The following is a 21956-nucleotide window of genomic DNA, read 5'->3' as shown; positions in this document are numbered from 1 at the left end:
TGGGAATACTTTTAACAAAAATCTTTATCTGGATAAGCAATCATGAATTCTACAACAAAAAATATTTTTACCCGGCAGACTGGTCAATAGTTTTGGGGTTTTTTTTACTAAATTAACATTTACCATGTAGTTTTGTTTGTTTGTTTGTTTTTTGTTTTTTTGTGGTACACAGGCCTCTCACTGTTGTGGCCTCTCCCGTTGCGGAGCACAGGTTTCAGACGCGCAGGCTCAGGGGTCATGGCTCACAGGTCTAGGCGCTCCGCAGCATGTGGGATCTTCCTGGACCGGTGCACGAACCCGTGTCCCCTGCATCGGCAGGCGGACTCTCAACCACTGTGCCACTAGGGAAGCCCCTACCACTTAGTTTTTCATGTGTAAACAGGTAAACAGAAAAAAATACCTACAGACAAACAAAAAGTTCATTATGTTAACCAATCAGGGTCTGGAAACTTCTGCCGTTTTCTTCCCAAGTGTTCTCCGATCAAATCATCTTTTTTTTTGTTTTCCAGTAAACAGTAACATAAATACAAATTGTTTAATAATAACCATAAAGTCTCATAGGCTGAGGTTTAAGTATTTATACTTCATATGGTAAGGAGACAGATATTGGACAATTTCTAGACTCCTGAAGATTTGGCATTAAAAACAAAAACCTCAGTCATCAGAATTCCTATTTCTACGTTTGTGACTAACTACATAAATAACCATTGGAAAACAGGACTTTCCAAGCTAACTTTCCAGTTAGACTTTAATCTTAAACGAAGTGTGTATGTGGTTTTATTAATCTATTACAATGCACAAGTTGGATGTCTTTCCTTGAATGCTACTTACCACCACTGACATCAACCAATGAAACAGAACACAATACTTACAATTTAATGAAATTCCAACAGCAAACAGTTCCTATGGGTTTTGGTTTCTAATACCTGCCTACCTAAAGTTAATAATACTTATTACCTGTTCAACAATTACAGAAAAATCTTTTAAAGTTAAGGAAAGTTTGAGGTAAATAAAGAATATTCATTTAAGAATGAAATAGTCAAGATTTCCTTTTACTCAAAAAAAACAAAAAACCAAACACAAAAATCACTTCCAAGAGTCAACCTCCATGTACAAAAAGGCAAGATCAATCACTGGACACAAAGGATATTCCAAAGGTCTTTAAAAATGGTAATTAATCTCAAAAAAGGAAAATTAATTTTAGCTTTTATATTTCATTCATTATCAAGACCATATTTGCTTAACAAGATAATTATGCGATTGATACAAAACATACAGCATTTACACTTAACTGTACAAAATAATTTAAGGTTTATAAAAATATTAGAATGTTTAGAGTTGACTGACACAGTCTTAAATCATCTCTTCTAGACAAGTATAGTAAGACCACTGATTTCCATTTTATTTCTTTTTTAATAAGTCAAAGAAAGGATGCTGCAATGCTTCATCCAAGGTAATTCTTTTCACTGGATCATATTCTAACATTCTTTGAATCAGGTCAAACAGTTTCTCATGTTCTTCATCATGACAGAGCATAAATTCCTGAGGGGAAAAATGACTTTGTTTAAGAAAGACAATAAAAAAATAGTTAAAACAGGTTTTTTTTTGTTTTTTTTTGTTTTACCTTTAATGGTTTGCAGTGTCCCGTAACATATCTACCAGCAGAACTATGTTCCTCCCAATCTAGCTGATTATGATGAAAATACATCTGTTTCCTATAGGAAAGAGAAGTCTGGATTAAATTTTAAGAAAAAAAGAAACCCCAAACCCACATTCTTACCCTGCCCCCACCAGGGGATTGGGGGAAAAGATGGAACCATAGATATCTCTCTATATATACATAAACATACAATTTCTAAAAATCTCAGCAATAATTATATCGGATACCTTATATGGTATTTTTCCTAATCTTGTACCCTCTGAAGTTTTAGTATCCCACCTAAGTTGTACCATATGTGAAACAATGCCAGCTTCAAAAACAGAGGTTCCTAGATCCATTCCTGTAAATTCTGATTTCACTAGATCTGGAATGGGGTTAGAAATCGTTAACAATTCCCTGGATGACTTCTGCGGTGAAGCTATGTTTTGAAACCACTTATAGTATTCTTGTCCAAAGACGTACATGTGGTTTGCAACAGTCTGGAATTCAAATTTAGATAGGACTCCAAAATCAAGCTCTTTTTACTACTCTATGTATTATTTTTAAATCAACCTAGGAAAACATTTATGCAAAGGTTAACCTGAGTATAAAAACACCACTTTATTTACTGGATTACAAAGTAAATATTGCATTACTTTTCAAAAACTTGACTTCATGAAAAAGAATTCAAAATCTACAGTCTTTGGAATAAGCAATAACAACAAAGATGGGTTTTTTATGGTTTGAATATAGGCCACTGCATGTACCCAATAAGGACTTTAATCTTAAAAAGCATACCTTGTTTTCTGAATCATGTGTGTTGGTATGGGTCCTAATATACGTTCCATCATTGCCAGGTGTTCTTTATTATCATTAGTCTAAAAAATATAGGAAAAAGAAACTTAGCACTTTCCATTTCCCTACACGCACATAAAAGGATAACACAAGAAAACAGTGTGTCCGGGACTTCCCTGGTGGTCCAGTGGTAGAGAATACACCTTCCAATGCGGGGGACGTGGGTTCGCTCCCTGGTCGGGGAACTAAGATCCCACACGCTGCGGGGCAACTAAGCCTGCCCACCACAACAAGAGAGCCCGCGAGCCACAAACTACAGAGCCCACACACTCTGGAACCCGCACACCACAAGTGGAGAGAGAAAACCCACGTACCGCAACAAGAGAGAAGCCCACGTGCTGGAATGAAGACCCAATGCAACCCCCCAAAAAAAGTAAATAAATAAATGTTAAGAAAAAAAAAGAAAATAGTGTCTCCATAAAAGGACTAGATTAGACAGCTATACAATTTATATTACACTCTATTTCAAAGATGGAATAAAACTGAATGAGCTACACTGATTGTCTGATTTCTGAAATGAATTGGTAAGGTTTGTAGAGCTGATTGAAGAACAACTTTTTAAGTATATTTTACTGAAGTACAGTTGATTTACAATGTTCGAATAATTTGTTTAATGTAAAACAGAACAGTTTTCCTTATTTGTATTACTTGCACTGTTTAACTGAGGGATGACTGGGAAGATTACCAATAACCTGGCTACTCATTTTATCGGTTGCTTAACTAACCTCCATTACCCAATGGATAGCAACTTTGTAACACTAATCCTAGACAATAAAAATACAGTCCCAATAATTCTTACAACAACCTTGAGCTAGGAATGTGGGAACATAACTTTCAAAGAGGTTAAGATACTAGCTCAAGCTCATATAGCTCATCAATGAGGAAACCTGAGCTGTGAACCCAAGTCAAAACTCATATTCTTAAATTACACAGTAACAGAGCTTTGGCTAAAGTCGAATAAATTGTTAAACTAAATGGTACACTCCTAAGCAGAGGCTGGAAAGCTTCTTCTATAAAGGACCAGATAGTAAATATTTTAGGCTTGGATGGTCACAGATGGTCTCCACCACATATTCTTTTTCATTTTTTAAAGCAGGCATCAGATAGGATATAGTTTGCCAATCCTTGCTCTGAAGAGCAGAGTCTATGTGCAATGCTTTTTAAATCCATTAACTACTGTGCCTAGCACACTGCTTTCAAAATGTTCTTAAGTCATGACAGGAATAAATAATACAAGCTCCATTATCTTCAAAAAGTTCCTTAGTTGAAGACTATTTTGGAGGGTGGAATTAAAATATAAACCACATCTCAAACCAAAGTTAATAATCGACGCTTAAGGTCTCAGAATGATTTACAATCATAAAACCATCTGAAGGATTTTATATGTGTCAGAATGAAGAAAGCATGCACTGTGCTCAACTTTTTCCTTGACCCTATAGCTTACTACCACAAAACCAGACACCACCCCCTAGAAATGTCCGACAGCTATGTTCTAGATATCAAACTTGTCTACAAACTCAGAGTACTTTTAACAGATCTCTACGGAGTAGACAGAAGTTTGGTGAGGTGCCCCATAGCGGCGAACACATATATTCTGCAACAGCCACCTAAGTGACATAATTCATCACAGCTTCCTCCCTCCTCATCCTGCATTGCCATAACCTCAAAGCAACCTTGACAGTATTAGCCAGGAACTTCCTAACCACCCTCACCCCATCCAACAACACACCTTGATCAAATCACAACCCTCTTAACGTTCTCCAATGCTTACACCACTTGAAGCTTTCAAGACTTTTAGTTTTCCGACATAAGCAAAATTATGAGGAAAACAAGTAGAGACCTAAATAACATTTTCTCCTTTTTGTTCTGCCAAGTAAGCCAATAACTATTATCATTGCATAGAAAGAACATTTTAATACCAAAAAAAAACAGGAGAGATAATTTCTAAATGAAAGCCAGAACGGCAACCCTACAAAATCATTTTCATTTTAGACCGGTCTACATTTGGAAACCACTGACTCCTAGGATAAAACAAATACCTTTCTATGGCAAACAAGTCCACTATGAATCAGTACTTGCCTACTGACACCATTTTCCTATTTATCCAAGACACTCTGGCAGCACTATTCATCCTTCCTCAACTAGAGTAGCTTCCTTTATGCCTCTTGCATTTATGAATACCATTTCTTCCTGATATGGCCATCACACACTCTAGTTTTCTGACAAACTCTTACTCTTCCTTATAGCTTGGATTAAACTCCCTATTCCTCAGTGATGCTTTCTCGAAGGAAACTTAACCGTTCACCTTTTCTGGGTTCCCTTCTATATTGTTCCATTATAGCAAGTATCACATTGTACTGCACGTTTTCCCATGTCTATCCTGTGTATGTCTTCCTTGAGGAGAGAGATGCTGTCTTTTCATTTTTATACACACAGTGCTTAGAAATGTGCCTAGGGTGTCATACATGCTTAATACAACTTACTGTTTCTGAATTATTTTAATAAAAGTGCAACATAACCAGAGCTGAATTAAAACTGACCATAGTAACACTAATGTAAATTTATGAAGGAGCATCACAATAAAATGGATCATATGAAGTCAATATGAACCATGTGTTTAAAAGCTCCACATGCAGAATGAATTATGACCATTCACTGAGAGTAGTTCATTCAACTGTGGTTTTAGAGAAGGATGACTATTTTGCACATGGAAGTTTACATCTTAAGAATAATGACACTATGGCAACTTTCCAATATGGAAACCAAAACTTTAACATGCCTTTAACATTAAAGCTCATTATGAATCAGTAAGTAACATTTACTAAATACATACCTGAAAGACTGTGAAACCAAGGTAATATTCAATAAGAATGCAACCTATGCTCCAAACATCACATGGCTGAGACCAACCTAAAGCTATTTAAAAACAAAACCAAACATTTTATTAGGCAACAATTTTTAATTGCCAATACACAATATCTTTTCCTATGTGGGTGCTCTCTTTATATAGCCCATTTAGGAGAAGATGATAGTAAATTCAGGGTTTACATTTTTAGTTTTATACCAAACATGATTCAGTATGCTTTCAGAGTCCTCCATATCCTTGTATCAACTTACAGTATTTTAACCTGGGGGAGGAGGCATTTTATGGAAAGTAAGAGGGGTTAGCAAATAGTCCATAGTCTCTGAATTGCTTGTGCAATGAGGAGCACTGTTATACCCACTTAACGGTTGTTCTATGAAATTTTACATTTTATTAGTGCAAACATAGGTCAATAATTATCCTCAGAGTGTAATTACTAACCCCTTATCAATTACCATCAGCTTGATATCTGAGTTTATTTCTTCCATTAAAAGAAATAGTAGTGTCACCTAAATTATGTAAGAATTATAATGGATATTATAAGCAGTGTCACCCATAAGCAGAATTATACAGATATTTAAAGTTCACATAGAGAGGTATCTATATATGTACTTTCAGGTTGTCTATACATGATCATATATTTTCTCCTTCAGAATTCTCAATAGTAACATTATTCAGAAAAGAAAAAAACACCTAGCCTTAAGTCTCTATCTATTTAGAAAGGAAAAGAGTAAACCTAAACCATACAGATGTTTTAACCTTTTATAGATTAAGTTTTTTATAAAAAAATAATGTACAAATAAAGCCTACTTTAAAAGACATTTCAATTACTTTCAGTAACATTACTGAATTTAAAGACAAAGGAAGAAACAATATATTCAAGGAACTTGACTATGATTTAGCCATTTTTGTTAACCCTCATGGTACTTATCACTTGAACAAAAGGATAATGGAGCATGGTTTCTACTTACAGTAACACATACAAAATCTGCAAATGATAGAGCTTGGATCTAAGATGAAAGTTTTCTTTTCCAGCCACTCCTGTCTCCCAGTCCAGTTTTCTCCCAAGTGACTGTAAACTACCTCATTCTCTTATGGCTCAGCTCTCATACTCTTTGGAATTTCACATCATTCACTTTGACCAACTTCTGTTTACTACCAACACCCAAGACATGAGACCAACTGCCCTCCTCAGTGGTGGCACCTGACAACATCTTCCTCTTCAACCTAATTCTGCCTTAATCCTCAGGAGTAACACTTCACAAACACACAAAGAACCCTTCTAATCTTCCCATCTGTTCATTTCTTTTCCTAAACACCAATAACCCCAATTTCAGATTTATATCAACTATCCCCAGCCTGGCCACACATGGGACTGTATTATTACTAAGAATCACTGTATCTTACACAATCTAGGAGGAGGCCATTAACTAACTGTAAGATACACCACTGTTTTATGAACCAATAACCAAGAAAAAATGCTGTTTTGTCTTATGTTTCCTCACATGTTAAAATGTGGAGAAAAATCTTCTTCTTAAAATTGATAAAACACAGCAAGTTATCTCTTTTTAAGCTCTGAAAATACCTATCTGTCCACAATCTCCTCCTACACTCTTTTCTTTTACCTTCATTGCAGGCTTCAGTCCTCAACCATGAATACACTTTCTAAACTACTGCAACATAGCAGCTTCTTTCAGACCATACTAAGCAGAAATCCTAGTAACATCAATCTCAAAGATGAGCTCCAAACCTGTGCTATCCTATGTGGTAGCCACTAGCCACATGTGGTTATTTAAATCTAAAAGTTTAATTAATTTAAAATTCAGTTCCTCAGTCACACTGGCTATACTGAAAGTACACAGTAGTCTACGTGTGGCTACTAATGGCTACCATGTTGGATAGTGCAGATATACAACATTTCTATCATCATGGAAAGTTCTACTAGCCAGCACTACAAACTATTCTTAATTTCCTGTCCCTTTTACTAATTCTTTACTCTAGGTAAACATCATTAGTTTGCTTTCACACTCATATTCTCAACTACCCAGTCCTCTTCGACAAAAGGTAAAAAGTGGAAAAGACTGATTCCACAAAGATGTTTTACTAGCCAACCTCGGTTGAAACGTACTTTTGGCAAAGTAATATGCTTATACCATTTAACTATCTCCCAATATCACCTGATCTGAATTTTTCCCACTGTCTCCAAGCCCCCAAATCCATCCCTGACTTCCTTGCTCTATCAACATGACTCGGTCTCGAACTTTTAAATTTTGAGGCCTAAGATGTGCTCTCCCTCACTGAGTTCCCTTTTATTAATATTGAAAAACCCTGCACCTTAACTAATTTTCCTTCCCATGCTTTCCCATGTCAAAGATGATCAAAGAAGCTCTCCTCTTAGACTAGCCCCTCTTTCTTCTCCTCTTAACCTCCATCCACCCTACATCTAGACGTCTGCCAGCCAAATCTTTAGCATGTTCCCCAGCACCATGCTTTGTGATGAGACGAAAAGAGGTGCCCACATCGCTTCAAAATCACACTGCTGTCATGGACTTAGCCAATACAGCTTGTTCTCTTATGATCTTGTAAGACTGACTTGTTCAAAAAGAACCACCACCTGGAATATCTTTACAGATGATATCACATTTTTCCCACTCAGGAAAATTATTTATAGCAATGTCCAGACAGCTTTTATGAAAACAGAAAACATTTTCTGTACACTGCTAAGAAAATTACAGCTATCCCCCAACTACCTGCCCCCCAATAAAAGCTATAGAGAACAAAAAATCTCTTTTTCAATTAAAATATCAGGAAGTCTGGTATCTACTAACCCAAAATGACCTCTGGAACTCTGTAATGCCGTGTAGATACCACAGTGCTATGATGTTCATCATCGTATGTTGCACTTCCTAAGTCAACAATTTTGATATCTGTGTTTTTCAGTGTGCGTTCATCACGTTTCTAGAGATACAGTTAAGTAAACACAAAGATCAATAAAGATATGAAATATTTTATAGCACTATCCAAAAGGCTTGCACATGAATTCTCTTTTTGATTTTCAAAATAACCCCATGAGAAAGGCAAAGGATTACCCTTTTTGGGTTAAACGTCAGGATATAATAAGCCTCAAAGGTAAAATTCCTCATCCAAGGATCACCAAGCTAAATTAATTTTAAAGACAACTACCAAAATTAAAACAAGTGTAACTTACCATTTTTGAATTATACTTGACTACATAGTCAGACTCCACAAATAAAATATTTTCAGGCTTCAGATCTGTATGGGTTAATTTATTATGATGCAAAACTACAAAAGAACAAAAAGACATTATTAGTTTCACTTACAAATGTAATCTGTACCGGGGGAAAGGAGAATTAGTAGTAGAGGTAGGGATCAAAAGTGGTTTCATCTTTACTTGCAACGTGCATTTTTAGTGACAATGGTTTGATATGTTGCTTGTCCAATAAAACCTTTAATTGACTGGTATTTAAAAATTTAACAAGTATACTTACAATTTACTGACTGACAGATCTGATATGCCATTTGCCTGATATGGTCAATTTGAAATGGCAGAAAGCTATTTTCTTTAATGAAATCATAGGTACTAAGTCCCAGGAGTTCGAACACAATACAAATATGACCATGATGATCAAACCATTCTAGCATCTGGACACATCGGCTGAAACAGATCAGAATACAAATAATTCAGTTCACAGAATTCTGATTATTTCATGTAACATAATGGATCACAGTTCCAAGTTTCTTACTTACAAGACATTATTGGGATCAGTACTATTTAAATGCTCCAATACTTTGATTTCTGAATGAGCTGCTTCACGATATGGTCCCACATTTTTTGTGATTTTCACTGCTACATGTATGCCACCCCTTAAAAACAAAATGAAAATGGTAAATGTACAGAAGGGCGTTGAAGACATGTATCCTCTAAAGCAGCTGTCACCAACCTTTTTGGCACCAGGGACCGGTTTCATGGAAGACAATTTTTCCATGGTTGAGGGGAGGGTGTGATGGTTCAGGTGGTAATGCAAGCTATTGTGAGCAGCAGATGAAATTTCACTCGCTCGCCCACTGCTCACCTCCTGCTGTTAGGCCCAGTTCCTACTAGTCCAAGGCCCAGGGGTTGGGGACCCCTGCTCTAAAGCATCATCTTGTTAAGTACCAATCACTCTATGCTATTTTCCTAAAATAATCTTTCAGGGTATATTATAGCAGATCTATAAACATTTTTTCAAAACATTTTGACAAAATATACATTATACAGAGTGATGATTTCTCTTAATACTTAAGAACGTTAATGTTTGTTTCCAAAAGTTTAAATTGACCTAGATTTTATAAGTAGTTTTTTTTTAAAAAAGGATAAAAATATAAACCTTGAAGATACTACTGCTGAAAACATTCACTCATTCGCCAGGCTAGACCGAATGTGCCAGATGTTGCATTGGAATCACTGTTAAAAAGAGCTTGTCCCATGTACCTCACAGTCTAATGGAAAAGACAGACACTTGAACAACTTATCATTAGGTTAGAAGTGCCTGGTATAAGGAATAGAGAGAAGAAAGAACCTAACCATCAGAGTTAGGGGAGCTCAGACTTCTTCAGAGAAGAAAGACAACTATCAGTTTGTTAGATAATCCTGGCAAAGGACACACCAGCAATAAGTCATCAAGCCAAAAAAATGTTTAGTGCATTCACGGATGCGAAGAGGTATAAATAGCAACAATGTAGGGCAGCGTGTTTCAGACCGGGGCATCTGTAGTACTTCCTAAAAAGTACAGAGGGAATTCCCTGGTGGTCCAGTGGCTTAAGACATGAGCTTTCACTGCCGTGGGCCCAGGTTCAATCCCTGGTCGAGGAGCTGAGATCCCGCAAGCTATGTGGTGCGGCCAAAAAAAAAAAAAAAAGCCGTAAATGATTTTGAGGAAAAGGATTTCCAAATCTTCAGCTTCCTTCTGTCCTCTTTTCTAAACCTGATCTTCTTGAATACAAGCCAGTAGTCAACCCTGCATTTTTCACTATGGCCTTCCCACATTACAAAAGAGAACCCCATGCACATGAAATTAATATGGCAAGGTTTGTGCCCCAGGCTGTTTATAAAAAAGAAAAAAAAAATTCTTTGAGGCAAAAATTTTTCTAGTGGCTGGATAGCAAACCTATTCCGAACTCATTTCTTTTGACAAGGTCCCAATGAAGTTGTGGGCTGATATATAATCATCAAAATAAATTTTTAATGATTTATCTCCCTATGATGTATAGCATATATCTCAAGACTTAAAAGAATTACTATAAAACTGCTATGACAAAACTTCTTCTAGTCTCATCTATTTCATCATATGGACAAGTTTTCTAACTGCTAATAAGCTATAAAAATGAACAGTGCTAATAGCTATAAAAATGAAAAATGGATAATGGTGTTAGCTAATGCTACTATAGTAATCATATTGCAGTATATAAATGTTCAAACCAACGTTATACACCTTAAACTTATAAGCTTTCATATTACTTGTCAATTTTAAAAAAAGAAAAATGGAAACTTAATGCTAAAACAGTAAGATTTATCTATGGACACATGAACTCATTTTTTTAAAGGCCCCAACCATCTCGATAAAAGATATATTTACAATTACATTGTATGTTTTAGGTCTAATAAGTATCAAAATTTGTAACAGATTTGTACTTGATCAATTGAATACTCTTCATTGGAATATCTCAAATACTCAAGTCTTGGAACCTCAAGAAATTTTTAAAAGACCTCAATGGGACAACTAGTGAAATGTGAATCAGGTTGTAGATAAGCTGGCAAAACTTGAAAATACATATAACATGTAAATATAGAGAATGATTAAACACTGTAAAATGTTAACATTTGTGGAATCTGGGTGAAGAATAGATGGGAATTCTTAGCAACTTTCCTAAGTCAAAGTATTTCAAAATATCTTAAAATTTTACTTTATGTTCACATTTTTGTCATAGAGAGGAAAGGGTGATAATAAAAGACACTTAGGATAATATTCTTTATGAAAAGTGAAGTAAAAGTTAAGTTCAAGATAAAGCATTTCTAAGTATTCAAGAAAAGTTTGTTCATGGATGACAGGAGGTATCAAGCTGTTGTATTTAGATTCCCCCAAACATATTTAGAAAGAGAGATATGTTTTTTTTTAAAAAATCACCATTTACGATAAGCTGGAAATTACATCCTCAACTATTTTATGATGAAAAGTATAGATGTCAATTTAGAAATGTGCAGTTTTCACTAAACTGTTGTAAGACGTTCACTTACAAAAAAATTTGCAACCGCAGAAGAGAGATCCTAGAGGAAAACATGAAAATGAAGCAGAGAGGGTCAAATAACAAAAAGTTTAGTATAACTCATTAAAGAATCTGGACTTTATTCTGTAGGCTTCAAGTAATATAATTTTTTTATAGTTTGAGAAGCTAACCCTAACGTGCAAATATTATCCTTTGGAAATAAAAGTTTTTGAACCAAGAAGATTAGATATGCTAATTTATTGTCTCTGCAATTCAAAAGTAGGGTAAAGCACTCCAAATCTCTTATAGAAAGCTAAGGACCTAAGTTCTGGGAAAGTCTTCACTTGAACACTGACATTAATTTCCATGAACTCCATCTGATAAACATTTTCAGCATTCTTGGTCAAAATCCATACTTATGGTAAATAAATTGTACACAGTTGAAGAACTTCTGAATACTTATACCTCCCAGGAAAACACATAGCTACCACTTAAATTCCATTTCATCTAAATTATGGATCCTTCTCCACCAAAAATATCGGAATGTTCAAAAAAGAAAAACAACAAACTTACATGCCATGATCAATGCACTCTACAACTCTGCCAAAGGTCCCTTCTCCCAAAGTGTTCACGATTTCATCTAAAGTGAGGGGGGAGAAAGAAGTGTAAGTACCTGAGTACAAATTATCAGTTATTCAAATAATGAATGCTTAAGTGTGGAATTTTTTCAAATGCTCTCTATTAAAGCATAATTAACGTTCCAGCCCTCAAATTATTTTATTTTCAGATGCTACAAAAATAATGTAGATAGCTATCTTTCTTGCTCTAATCTCAAATTCCACTGATTATTTTGGAACTTTAGAGTAGAAATATTTAAACTCTATAGAAAAGAAGAAATACAAAAGAACAACAAACAAACCCACAAAAATCAAAACAAAAAAGCAATGAAGAGTTCTTTAGCCCCCCGCTGACAAACTATTCTTAAAAAGATTATTCTGTCTGCAAAGTTTAAAAAGTGTTGAAAAATATTCTATACATCTTGCTTTTAGAACGTCTCCACTTTGACAGATAAGGTGACCCTCTTCATCATCTTCTATACTCCTTGATCTTTTCCTTTGGTGGCTCTTCTGGAACGGCAAGTGGGCAGCACCAAGATCGTCCAGCCAATCAATATAGCAGAGTGAATTCAGGGCAGAATACGCAATTCATTCAGCGGGGAGATATTCAGGCATTCAGATAAGAACCAGGCCACGAAGAGTTGGCAGGAGCAATTTCAAATTCAGTCCCCAGAGATTCACAGGACACAGTTTATGTTACAGAAGAAAAACATGGCAAGATTTTCAGATAAGTTACTTAAAGTGGCAATAGAATAAACAACACAATTGTCTCTAAAATACTGACTTAATTGAAGTCTGAAATTTAAAGAATGCAATGTCATGATCTATTAATCTCGTTATAAAATAGCCTATGCTGTGTGTTGAGATGTCTAGTTTGTCAGGAAAATGTTTTAAAACGTCAAGATTGGCTCAAATTGATACTTAGCAATATTTTTAAACATACTTATTAAAATAAAAGGGGAAAATAAAGGCTAATGTCAATGTTTGATCTAATCAATGATAGTTCTACTGAAGAAAACTTGGGGAGGAAAATAATAATTCATAGTTTACTGCAAACAAGTGAAGATTCATGAGTGTAAAAAAAAAGGCAGGCTTTCTGGACAATAATTTCCCCTTCAGCACCCACTTTCAGAACTCCAATGGAACTAATTGCAGATTGTGCTATACACAGGGTAAGTATCCACCAGCGCAACTTTCTACATTTGTCTCCAAGTACTGGGAAAGGGGTTTCTTTTAAAGTAAAAAATGTTTAAGATGAAAGAAAAGATGGGTGCTTCATCTTTTCGTATGATTATGTTATAAAAGATAAAAATATTTTTAACATTAAAATCAAGAACCTCATGATCTGGTCTGCAGAAAATGAGTAAATGTGGGCAAATGAGGACTAACTAATAAATGCAGATTAGTTGTAAGAATTTGGAAGTTTCCTTTAAGGATTCAAGTAATATAAACACAATTATATTCATATAGTATTATAAACTTTTTCAAACTTATTGGCTCAGTAAGAGCTTTTACACACAAATAAGTATCCACCCAAAATAAAAACAAAATCAATCATACCGAACGTGACTGATTACTTGAACATTGTCTATTACGCTTCCTTTTAGGACTGCTTCTCCAGCTTCGGACTGAAGATTTACTGCAGTGGATTCGATAACTGCTTTCAACGTCTCTGTGATAACGTCTAGGAACACATCTTTTGCAGTAATCATTTCTGTATTCATCAATGTTAGGAACGTATATTTTGCAGTAGTCATTTCTGTATTCATCAATGTTAGGAACGTATATTTTGCAGTAGTCATTTCTGTATTCATCAATGTTAGGAACGTATCTTTTGCAGTAGTCATTTCTGTATTCATCAATGTTAGGAACGTATCTTTTGCAGTAGTCATTTCTGTATTCATCAATGTTAGGAACGTATCTTTTGCAGTAGTCATTTCTGTATTCATCAATGTTAGGAACGTATCTTTTGCAGTAGTCATTTCTGTATTCATCAATGTTAGGAACATATCTTTTGCAGTAGTCATTTCTGTATTCAATGTTAGGAACATATCTTTTTCAGTAGTCATTTCTGTATTCATCAATGTTAGGAACATATCTTTTGCAGTAGTCATTTCTGTATTCATCAATGTTAGGAACATATCTTTTGCAGTAGTCATTTCTGTATTCATCAATGTTAAGAACATATCTTTTGCAGTAGTCATTTCTGTATTCAGCAATGTATCTCCGGTCCTGATAATATCTCTCATTCAAGAACCTTGCTTCTAAATAATGACTGCAAACACATTAAAGGATTTAAAATTACTCTCTTCATTCTAGAACGCTTTAACGTTTAACCACATTTTAACGTGGTTAAAATAAAACATTCTCTCAAGAATTCCTGGTTTCAACAGCTAACTCAATAAAAGAAAAAAATACAAATTGATGAATTAGAACTTATACTTAACTCACAAAACTTAAATAATTTTACTTTAACCAACAAGCAAATGGGTACATATATCTCTATTAATATATACTGCTATGAAGGAACAAACCTTGGGTCAAATCATTCAACATATTCAGTGTTTACTTGATTAAGTGTCCCTTTACCTTCTGGTGAAAGTTAAGACCAAAAATTCACAAAACTGCTCTTCTGAAATTCATCAATCTTATGATATATGCATCTGTAACTAAGCTCTCTTCCTTTTTGCAGAGCCACACACAACATGAGGCAGGCAAAACAGGATTCCTTTCCTTCTTAATGTAAGTTAGGTATCTCTGGCACACAGAGTTCTTGCACGAAGGGTGTATTAGAGCTAAAAGGAATCTTAAATATATTTCAGGCCTTTCATTTTACAGATGACTACACTGAGATCCCTAGAAGGAAAACGATTTGCCATGGTTGTAGAGCACATTCTAAATCCTATTGTATGTGCCAGTATTATTATACACACCACCTATTCCATCTCCTCTCCTCTATTTCGAGCTTCCTGTATCTTTCTGAGAAATAGTCAACACAGTTTTTGAACGCTGCTTCATGTGCCAAAAATATCCAAAATATATGCCCCTCAAATGAGAAAAGGTTCTTGTAATTGCTTGCTTAGGATTTCCCAACCCCCTACTTGCCTTTGCATTTTGAATTTCCTGTCACTCCTGCTTGTGAAATAAACAAGAATTCAGGGAAAACAGCATCATCTGGTGCCATAGTGCTTACCTTCTTTTTTTATTTTTTTATTTTTTTTGCGGTACGCAGGCCTCTCACTGTTGTGGCCTCTCCCATTGTGGAGCACAGGCTCCAGATGCTCAGGCCCAGCATCCATGGCTCATGGGCCTAGCCGCTCCATGGCATGTGGGATCCTCCCGGACCGGGACACGAACCTGTGTCCCCTGCATCAGCAGGCGGACTGTCAACCACTGCACCACCAGGTAAGCCCCATAGTGCTTGACTGCTGAATCTACAGATCCCTTTGAAAATCTAATTGAGAGGTATGGGCCCTCTCCCCTAAGAAACGCACAAATGCGTAAACAAATCTTGGCAAGGAATTTCAGAGATCATGGACCTCAGGAAGTCAATGGATTCCAGTTAAGCAGCCTTGATTTGATGGAAAGAAAAAGACAGAGCCAACTGACCCAGTTTCCAGTCCCCCTCTCTACCTGGGATGAGTATCCTTTTCAACAGTGTGAAGCTTCAAGAGGGATGCACGTGGAGCACTGAGGGAGAGAGGGGACACCTGCCCAGTCAGACACACCAGCTAAAATAATCCTGACAAGCAATGGAGTGACAGATGTTAACTAGACTGCCCTCACTAACCTCGTTCTTTTTCCCAGAATATGTTATCATTCTTTTTTCTCAGGAGGCTGGTTTATGCAAAAATAAAGGAGAAGCATCTCTAAAACTGCTACTCAACAGGGCTGGCATCAAATCTAGGCTGGGGAGATGCAGAAGCCCCCTTTCCCCAGTGTCAGCCTTAAGTTCTAGCCATTGGAGAAACAACTCAGGATATTAGGGTCTAAATCTGGGTCTAAGTCAGGGATCTGATCAGTTGCTTGGAACCGTTAAGGGAGAGATCTACAATACGTCAAACTAGAAATTACCATACTCTAAAGGGCATCTGTTTAATTCTGTAAGGCATCCTTCCCATAAAAGTCTAAAATGTATCGGAAAACTCTAACACTAATAATCCTTAGCTGGACTAGTGCATGAAATTAGAGCTGCTGATAATCCATAAATAATCTATAGAATAACAAACATGGAGTGAAGTAATACTATGAGGACCTCTTCAGCCTACAACAACCGAGCCTTAGAGATTAGATAAACAAAGTCTACAGAATTATAAAGGCTATATGGACAGAGTGAACAGGATGAACAGACTGACTGAATTTCTAAAAATAGTCACGGAATGTCCAGTGAATATTTCACTGTAGTTCTTTAAAACAGCCAAGACTAATGAGGCTATGGGCATTCATTTTTATTTCCACACAGGTCCTGTGGAAGATAAAAAATATATGAGGCAAAATCCCTGCCAACAAATAACTGTTCAATTTGAGATTACTCACACAAAAATAAAACAAAACTCAACAATGCAGGAAATGCCAAAAGCCTGGATATGAGTGCTTAGGAGAAAAAACTCATAATGCTTAAAATGGTCAGGGAAGATTTCGTGAAAAAGAAGGGAAGAGTTGCATCTTATAGGGACATCAGGATTTGGATAAAGTAGGAAGTAGAAGAAGTGCCAGGAAAGAAAAATGGCATATTACCATCTTACATTTATAGAGTACTTTTAGCCAGAATGGTTTAGAGATGAGTTTGTCTACATGCTACTTAGGAACTAGTAAGTAGACAATTTCAGCAAGAGCAATTTTCACATAGGGGAACATAGGCAAATAAATAAGCTGGGAACAGATCATCCAAAATCTTGCATGCCAGGCTAAAGGGCTTAAAACAGTGTTTCTCAAAGGGTGGTCTGTTTATTAACAATATCGAAATACTGAATTGTTAAAAATGAAGATCCCTGGACCCCAGGTCAGACTCACTGAATAATCTGGTACTATGCATTTTAAACATACCTCCAAAGTGATTCTATTCACACTAAAGTTTGAGAATCACTGGTTTAAGGCTTGATACTCTATGTTACAACAAGACATTTAAGGATATAAAATGTGTTCACAGTGTTCACAGCCACATCAGTCTTCCTGTGTAGAATTAATTGATTAAGCTTGTAGGAAGGGAGCAATTCACAGGCTACTTACAAATCAGAAAGAAAAGACACTCTGAAATATATAGGAAAAAAGGTAAGATAATTGATCTACAATAAAAGCGCTGATAAATCATAAGAAAAATATGCTTTAATAGAAAAAATAGGCTAAGAATACAAAAATAATGTTCACAATCAACTAGACTTCAATTAAAAAATATTCAAGTGTTCAATAAGCACATGACAGAGGACAAATTCAGCAGAAATTTAAACATTCAAATGAAAAGAAAACACTATTCTTGGCATTTCAAAATAGACAAGACTGGTGACAGCATGTTGTAGGGAGTGTAACTTGGTACAAACTTTCTAGAAAAATATGTGGAAAAATATGTGAATATGTAGCAAGAGCCTTATAAGAGTTCACACCCTTTCACTTGAAACTGTCCCTTCTTAGAACCTATTTTCAGGAAATATTCAGAGGCAAAGATTTGTATACAAAGATAGTTTTCAGAAGAAATAACTTTACATCCAAATGGGGGACTAGCATCCTACCAAGAGTACCTTCTTTATATGCTTCTGTATTTTTCAGTTTTTTCCTATAATTTTACAAAAAAACACTCTTATAAAGTTTTGAATCTTGAAAATGACTATTAGATTACTCCAGATTACGGAGAGCAATTACCACCAGACATCTCTGGTGCCAATATCAAAGAAGAAACTATTGGCCTAGTGGTTATTGCACTGACTCAGTATCATCTTTCTGTGGTTAATTATGAATATGAATAACTGTTCATCATTCATATCACTTCCTTTCGACACATACAATGCATAATAAACCCATGAATGGTTAGTACTATATGTTAAGCCTTACAGAGTATTTTGTAGTTATCTTAATATAGGGTACAGATATTCTTGTATAATACATTAATTAGCTCAGGTCATTGAAATCCTGGCATAGATTCTCCCTCTTCCCTCCATATGATAGTGTGTGAAGAATGATTAGTCTGCACTGATTAACAACAAGCTCACTGTTCTACAGAACAAGTCTGTTTTGGCATGGAGAAGGAAAAAAATTGCATACTGTTTTTTAAAGTAACCCCAGTTGGCTAATTTAGAAAGCAATCTGGCAAACAGTCCCAGTGGAACATCTGCACAAAACAAGGAGAAAACATAGAACCAACAAAAACAAATGAGAAAGGGAAATTAATGGAGGACAGAATGAAAGAAACTCTATTCACCTAGGCTTTGTTTAATCATTTAGGAACTTGAAAAATTCCTTCAATTCTATATAAACGTAGTACCTCCAAATTTTACACGGGTAAGAATACAACAGAACAGGACACATGCCATTGGAAATTTTTATTGAGGCCCTTCTTACAACAGCCAAGCTTCTAAAAATCCCAAACATACCCACTGGCCTTATCTACAAATATAACCTGTAGAATACAGTATAGGCAACTAATCCCCAACACACTGTAACATTCTCACACACCACATGCTATTTTTCTCATCTGGATGAACTCTTCCCCACCCTTCATTAGCTCTCATTTGTGGAACCCTAAATAAGTGCCCCAATGTACAGCTCTCCCTACTACATACAAGTTAAAGGCACTCACTGGTCCTTTAATCACTTACTTAACTGTCGTGTGTCTCATTTCCCACAACTATATTACTGGCAGCTGGGACTCCATCAACTGTCTCCTACAGCTCCCAAATGGACACAGATATGTGAGAGCAGGAACTCTGTTCTATTCACAGCAGTGGCTAGCATATAATAGGCACTCAGTAAATATTTTCTGAATGAGTATTTGTTGACTGATTTATAAAACAATCTGACAGATGAAAGTTATATAAGCTAATGACAAGTCATTACAACTATTAGTGTTAAAATGGTACTAGTTCAAGCGTAATTTACCAATAAGATTCTTTAAGCTGGTGATGTGGTTTACAATATCTGTTCTCTTGTGTACTACTGTGGGATCACCTTTTCCGTTTGTGACTTCCACTGTAGCTTTCATGTCCCAGGCTTTCTCTGTTATCCCAGTCAGGGCAGTGAGTTCTGTTGGAATGACTCATCTGTTAATGGAAATGAAAAGTGAGTTGTGGAATTTACAGATGGTTATATTTAGTAAATAAAATGTTTCACATTACTATTAATTCAATAGAAAAACCCCAGCACATGGGGTCCTACAGGTTCTAAAATCTTCGTAGGTAATGGTTCCCAAGGCATGGAGGCACTGTCCCACTGGTATGTCAGATGATTCTAAGTGGCATACACACCTAGCACTAAATGATAACACTGTGAGACCTTAATGCATTTTCTTTCCGTTCTTCTGGATAAATGCTCAGCTTGGTGCATATCTTCAACTAACACTTGCTAACTGCCATTTTTAAAAAAAGAGTCAGGATTCAGGCTTACAGCCTTCAGTAGACAACAATATCTAGCTAGAAATTAATAACTTTTTTGGTTTTATTTTTATCATTACCTTCTTTCTATGGCAAATTATTACTAATCTCTTAAGTTATTGATATAATCAAATTATTAAGTTATTGATGTTAACTTTAAATGTGAACTAATTTAAAACAAATATCACAAGTGTCATGCAGCTTTGTTGAAATACTGTGATACAAATAACTGAAGTCAGAGAAACACTTAGGGATAGAATATAGGAGATGACTGTTTATTTTCAGATCATCCTGCAACCATTCTTAAAATTAAACATATTTGTTGTAGATCTGGGGTGACTAAAGAAATGAACCTATAAGGATGAATAGGGTCACACTGAAATCAGATAATTGTGACAATTCCTTGACTCCATCTACATCCTCACAGGTTCCATTCAGGATCACGATCTGTGTTCTAACAATGCCATCCCTATCTGCCTCTTCCCATCTTAATTCTTTCACAAAGCAGTTAAGTTTTTAACAGTGATGTCCAAACTGTTGAAGAGGGTGAGGTTCACAACTCAGCAAGGAGCTGAAAACAGGTAAAATGGAGCAAAACCAACTTAGTTAACCTCCTTCAGTTAGCCCAAATGACTCAGTAACAAGCAGACAAATTCAAGTAAAAAATTTAAAAGATTTCAAATGAATTAAAAGACTTTAAAATGAGGCATCTCCTGGGAGGTATTCCCTAAGAAAATGTAGGTATCATGCCATCAGGGACCGAAGCCACCAAATATTTAGATCTTTTAACTCACTTCTCTTGTTGATTCTTAGGTCCAACAAAAATCCTAAAACTCGAGTCAGGGTTCTCACTGGAAATTGATAAGTGAGCATTCTGATTTACATAGTCATTTGAATATGGGAAACGGAAATAAATGACATTACAAATTAACCTGAGCCAAAAGACCATCAGAAAAGCCATCAAAAAAATTATATTTCTAGTGGAATTCTTCTAACCCTTCAATTACCCAAATTATATTTTAACCACATAGGAACTCTTTAAAATTGTTTAGTTAAGCATTCTTAAATCATAGCAAGCAAAATTACAACATCTGATGACTGAGGTTTATTACTATGATTATTATAATGCATTTTTTGCAAAACACGTGTGTCTGCTTCAGTTTTGGTTTTTTCCTTCTACTATCAGTAGGCCATAACTAGCTCACCAAGGCAGAATTCTTAAATAACCACAGTTATCAATATGCAAATATTAAAATAAGCATCTTGGGAGAGCCAAAGGTTTTTATTTCTCTAGCCAAGTTCATTACTCTAAATTTAATTCAGCTGATAGGAAGCCGTCCCCCCCCAACACTACTGTTCAGAAATATTTTCTCAGGAGGCCAAGAGAAGAATCCCAGATCCAGGTTATACAGATTAGGTTCCTTCGCATACAAAAAAAAGAGAAAAACTAGCTAGAATTATCACACTATTTCTTATTAACAAAGAATCCTACATGTTAGAATCATCGGACATCCTTCAATAAAAACATCAGATACAACAAACATCAGATGTTTATATCCATCGTAGAAACCTGATTCTCTACTGCCCTTTAACACCCTATATTACCCGACAATTTGATGTTATCTATATAAAAATATCTATGTAGGTTAAAGTTATGATTAGATGGCTCCAAGAGGACTGTATGGAATGGATAACAAGAAGCCTGTGGGTGTATGTATGGAGCACAATCATACAAAGATAGCTCTAAAATAAGACCAGGTGGTTGACGTGGTCAGTTTGGAGCGCTGTTTCCTAAGAATAGTATAAGCGTTTCATGGTTACTTAAGTAATCAAGGACAGGGTGATCCAAAAGTATCAGAAATGCACATCTGATGCAACAATACTATGCTCCACTTTAGGAAAAAAACAGTTCGCACAAAGGATGAGCCTCTCCGTATTTACCTCTCACAAGCACGAGCTAAATTCCACCACCTGGACTCACAAACGAGCAGTTCCTCGGACGCCCAGTCCCCACCCCTCGCCTCTCCGCCAGGGCACCTGGCCAGGGCCTTTGGCGCACTCAGAGGCAGAAGTCTGACCTCGGAAAATCCCAGAATGCTACAAACGGCCGAGGCCAGGGACCCAGAGTAAGCCTTGAT

At 35.9% G+C, this 21956-nt stretch overlaps 1 protein-coding gene across 2 annotated transcripts; it reads right to left on the bottom strand.

Moving 5' to 3' along the window:
* Positions 1 to 1392: 1392 nt before the first annotated feature.
* LOC309803856 (dual specificity protein kinase CLK4-like) lies at positions 1393 to 19484 on the bottom strand. Of its 2 annotated transcripts, none has more exons than XM_082620697.1 (14): positions 19328 to 19484; positions 18494 to 18560; positions 14423 to 14513; positions 13799 to 13930; positions 12658 to 12748; positions 12195 to 12261; positions 9126 to 9242; positions 8867 to 9033; positions 8566 to 8660; positions 8186 to 8315; positions 5328 to 5410; positions 2438 to 2517; positions 1625 to 1715; positions 1393 to 1542 (listed from the first exon to the last, which is right to left on the bottom strand). In XM_082620697.1, exons 1-14 carry the CDS (start codon positions 19428 to 19430, stop codon positions 1402 to 1404), a joined length of 1455 nt encoding a protein of 484 aa, XP_082476823.1. In that variant the 5' UTR covers positions 19431 to 19484; the 3' UTR covers positions 1393 to 1401. The 2 variants fall into 2 exon arrangements, with proteins under 2 accessions (XP_082476823.1, XP_082476822.1); XM_082620696.1 differs by having other exon boundaries at positions 13799 to 13934; positions 14427 to 14513.
* Positions 19485 to 21956: the final 2472 nt, after the last annotated feature.

The sequence above is a fragment of the Mesoplodon mirus genome (assembly GCF_964341445.2).
Source record: "Mesoplodon mirus genome assembly, chromosome: 5".
NCBI lineage: Eukaryota > Metazoa > Chordata > Mammalia > Artiodactyla > Ziphiidae > Mesoplodon > Mesoplodon mirus.
Note: the sequence above shows the minus strand (reverse complement) of the source record. Positions and strands in the feature narration are given on the sequence as shown.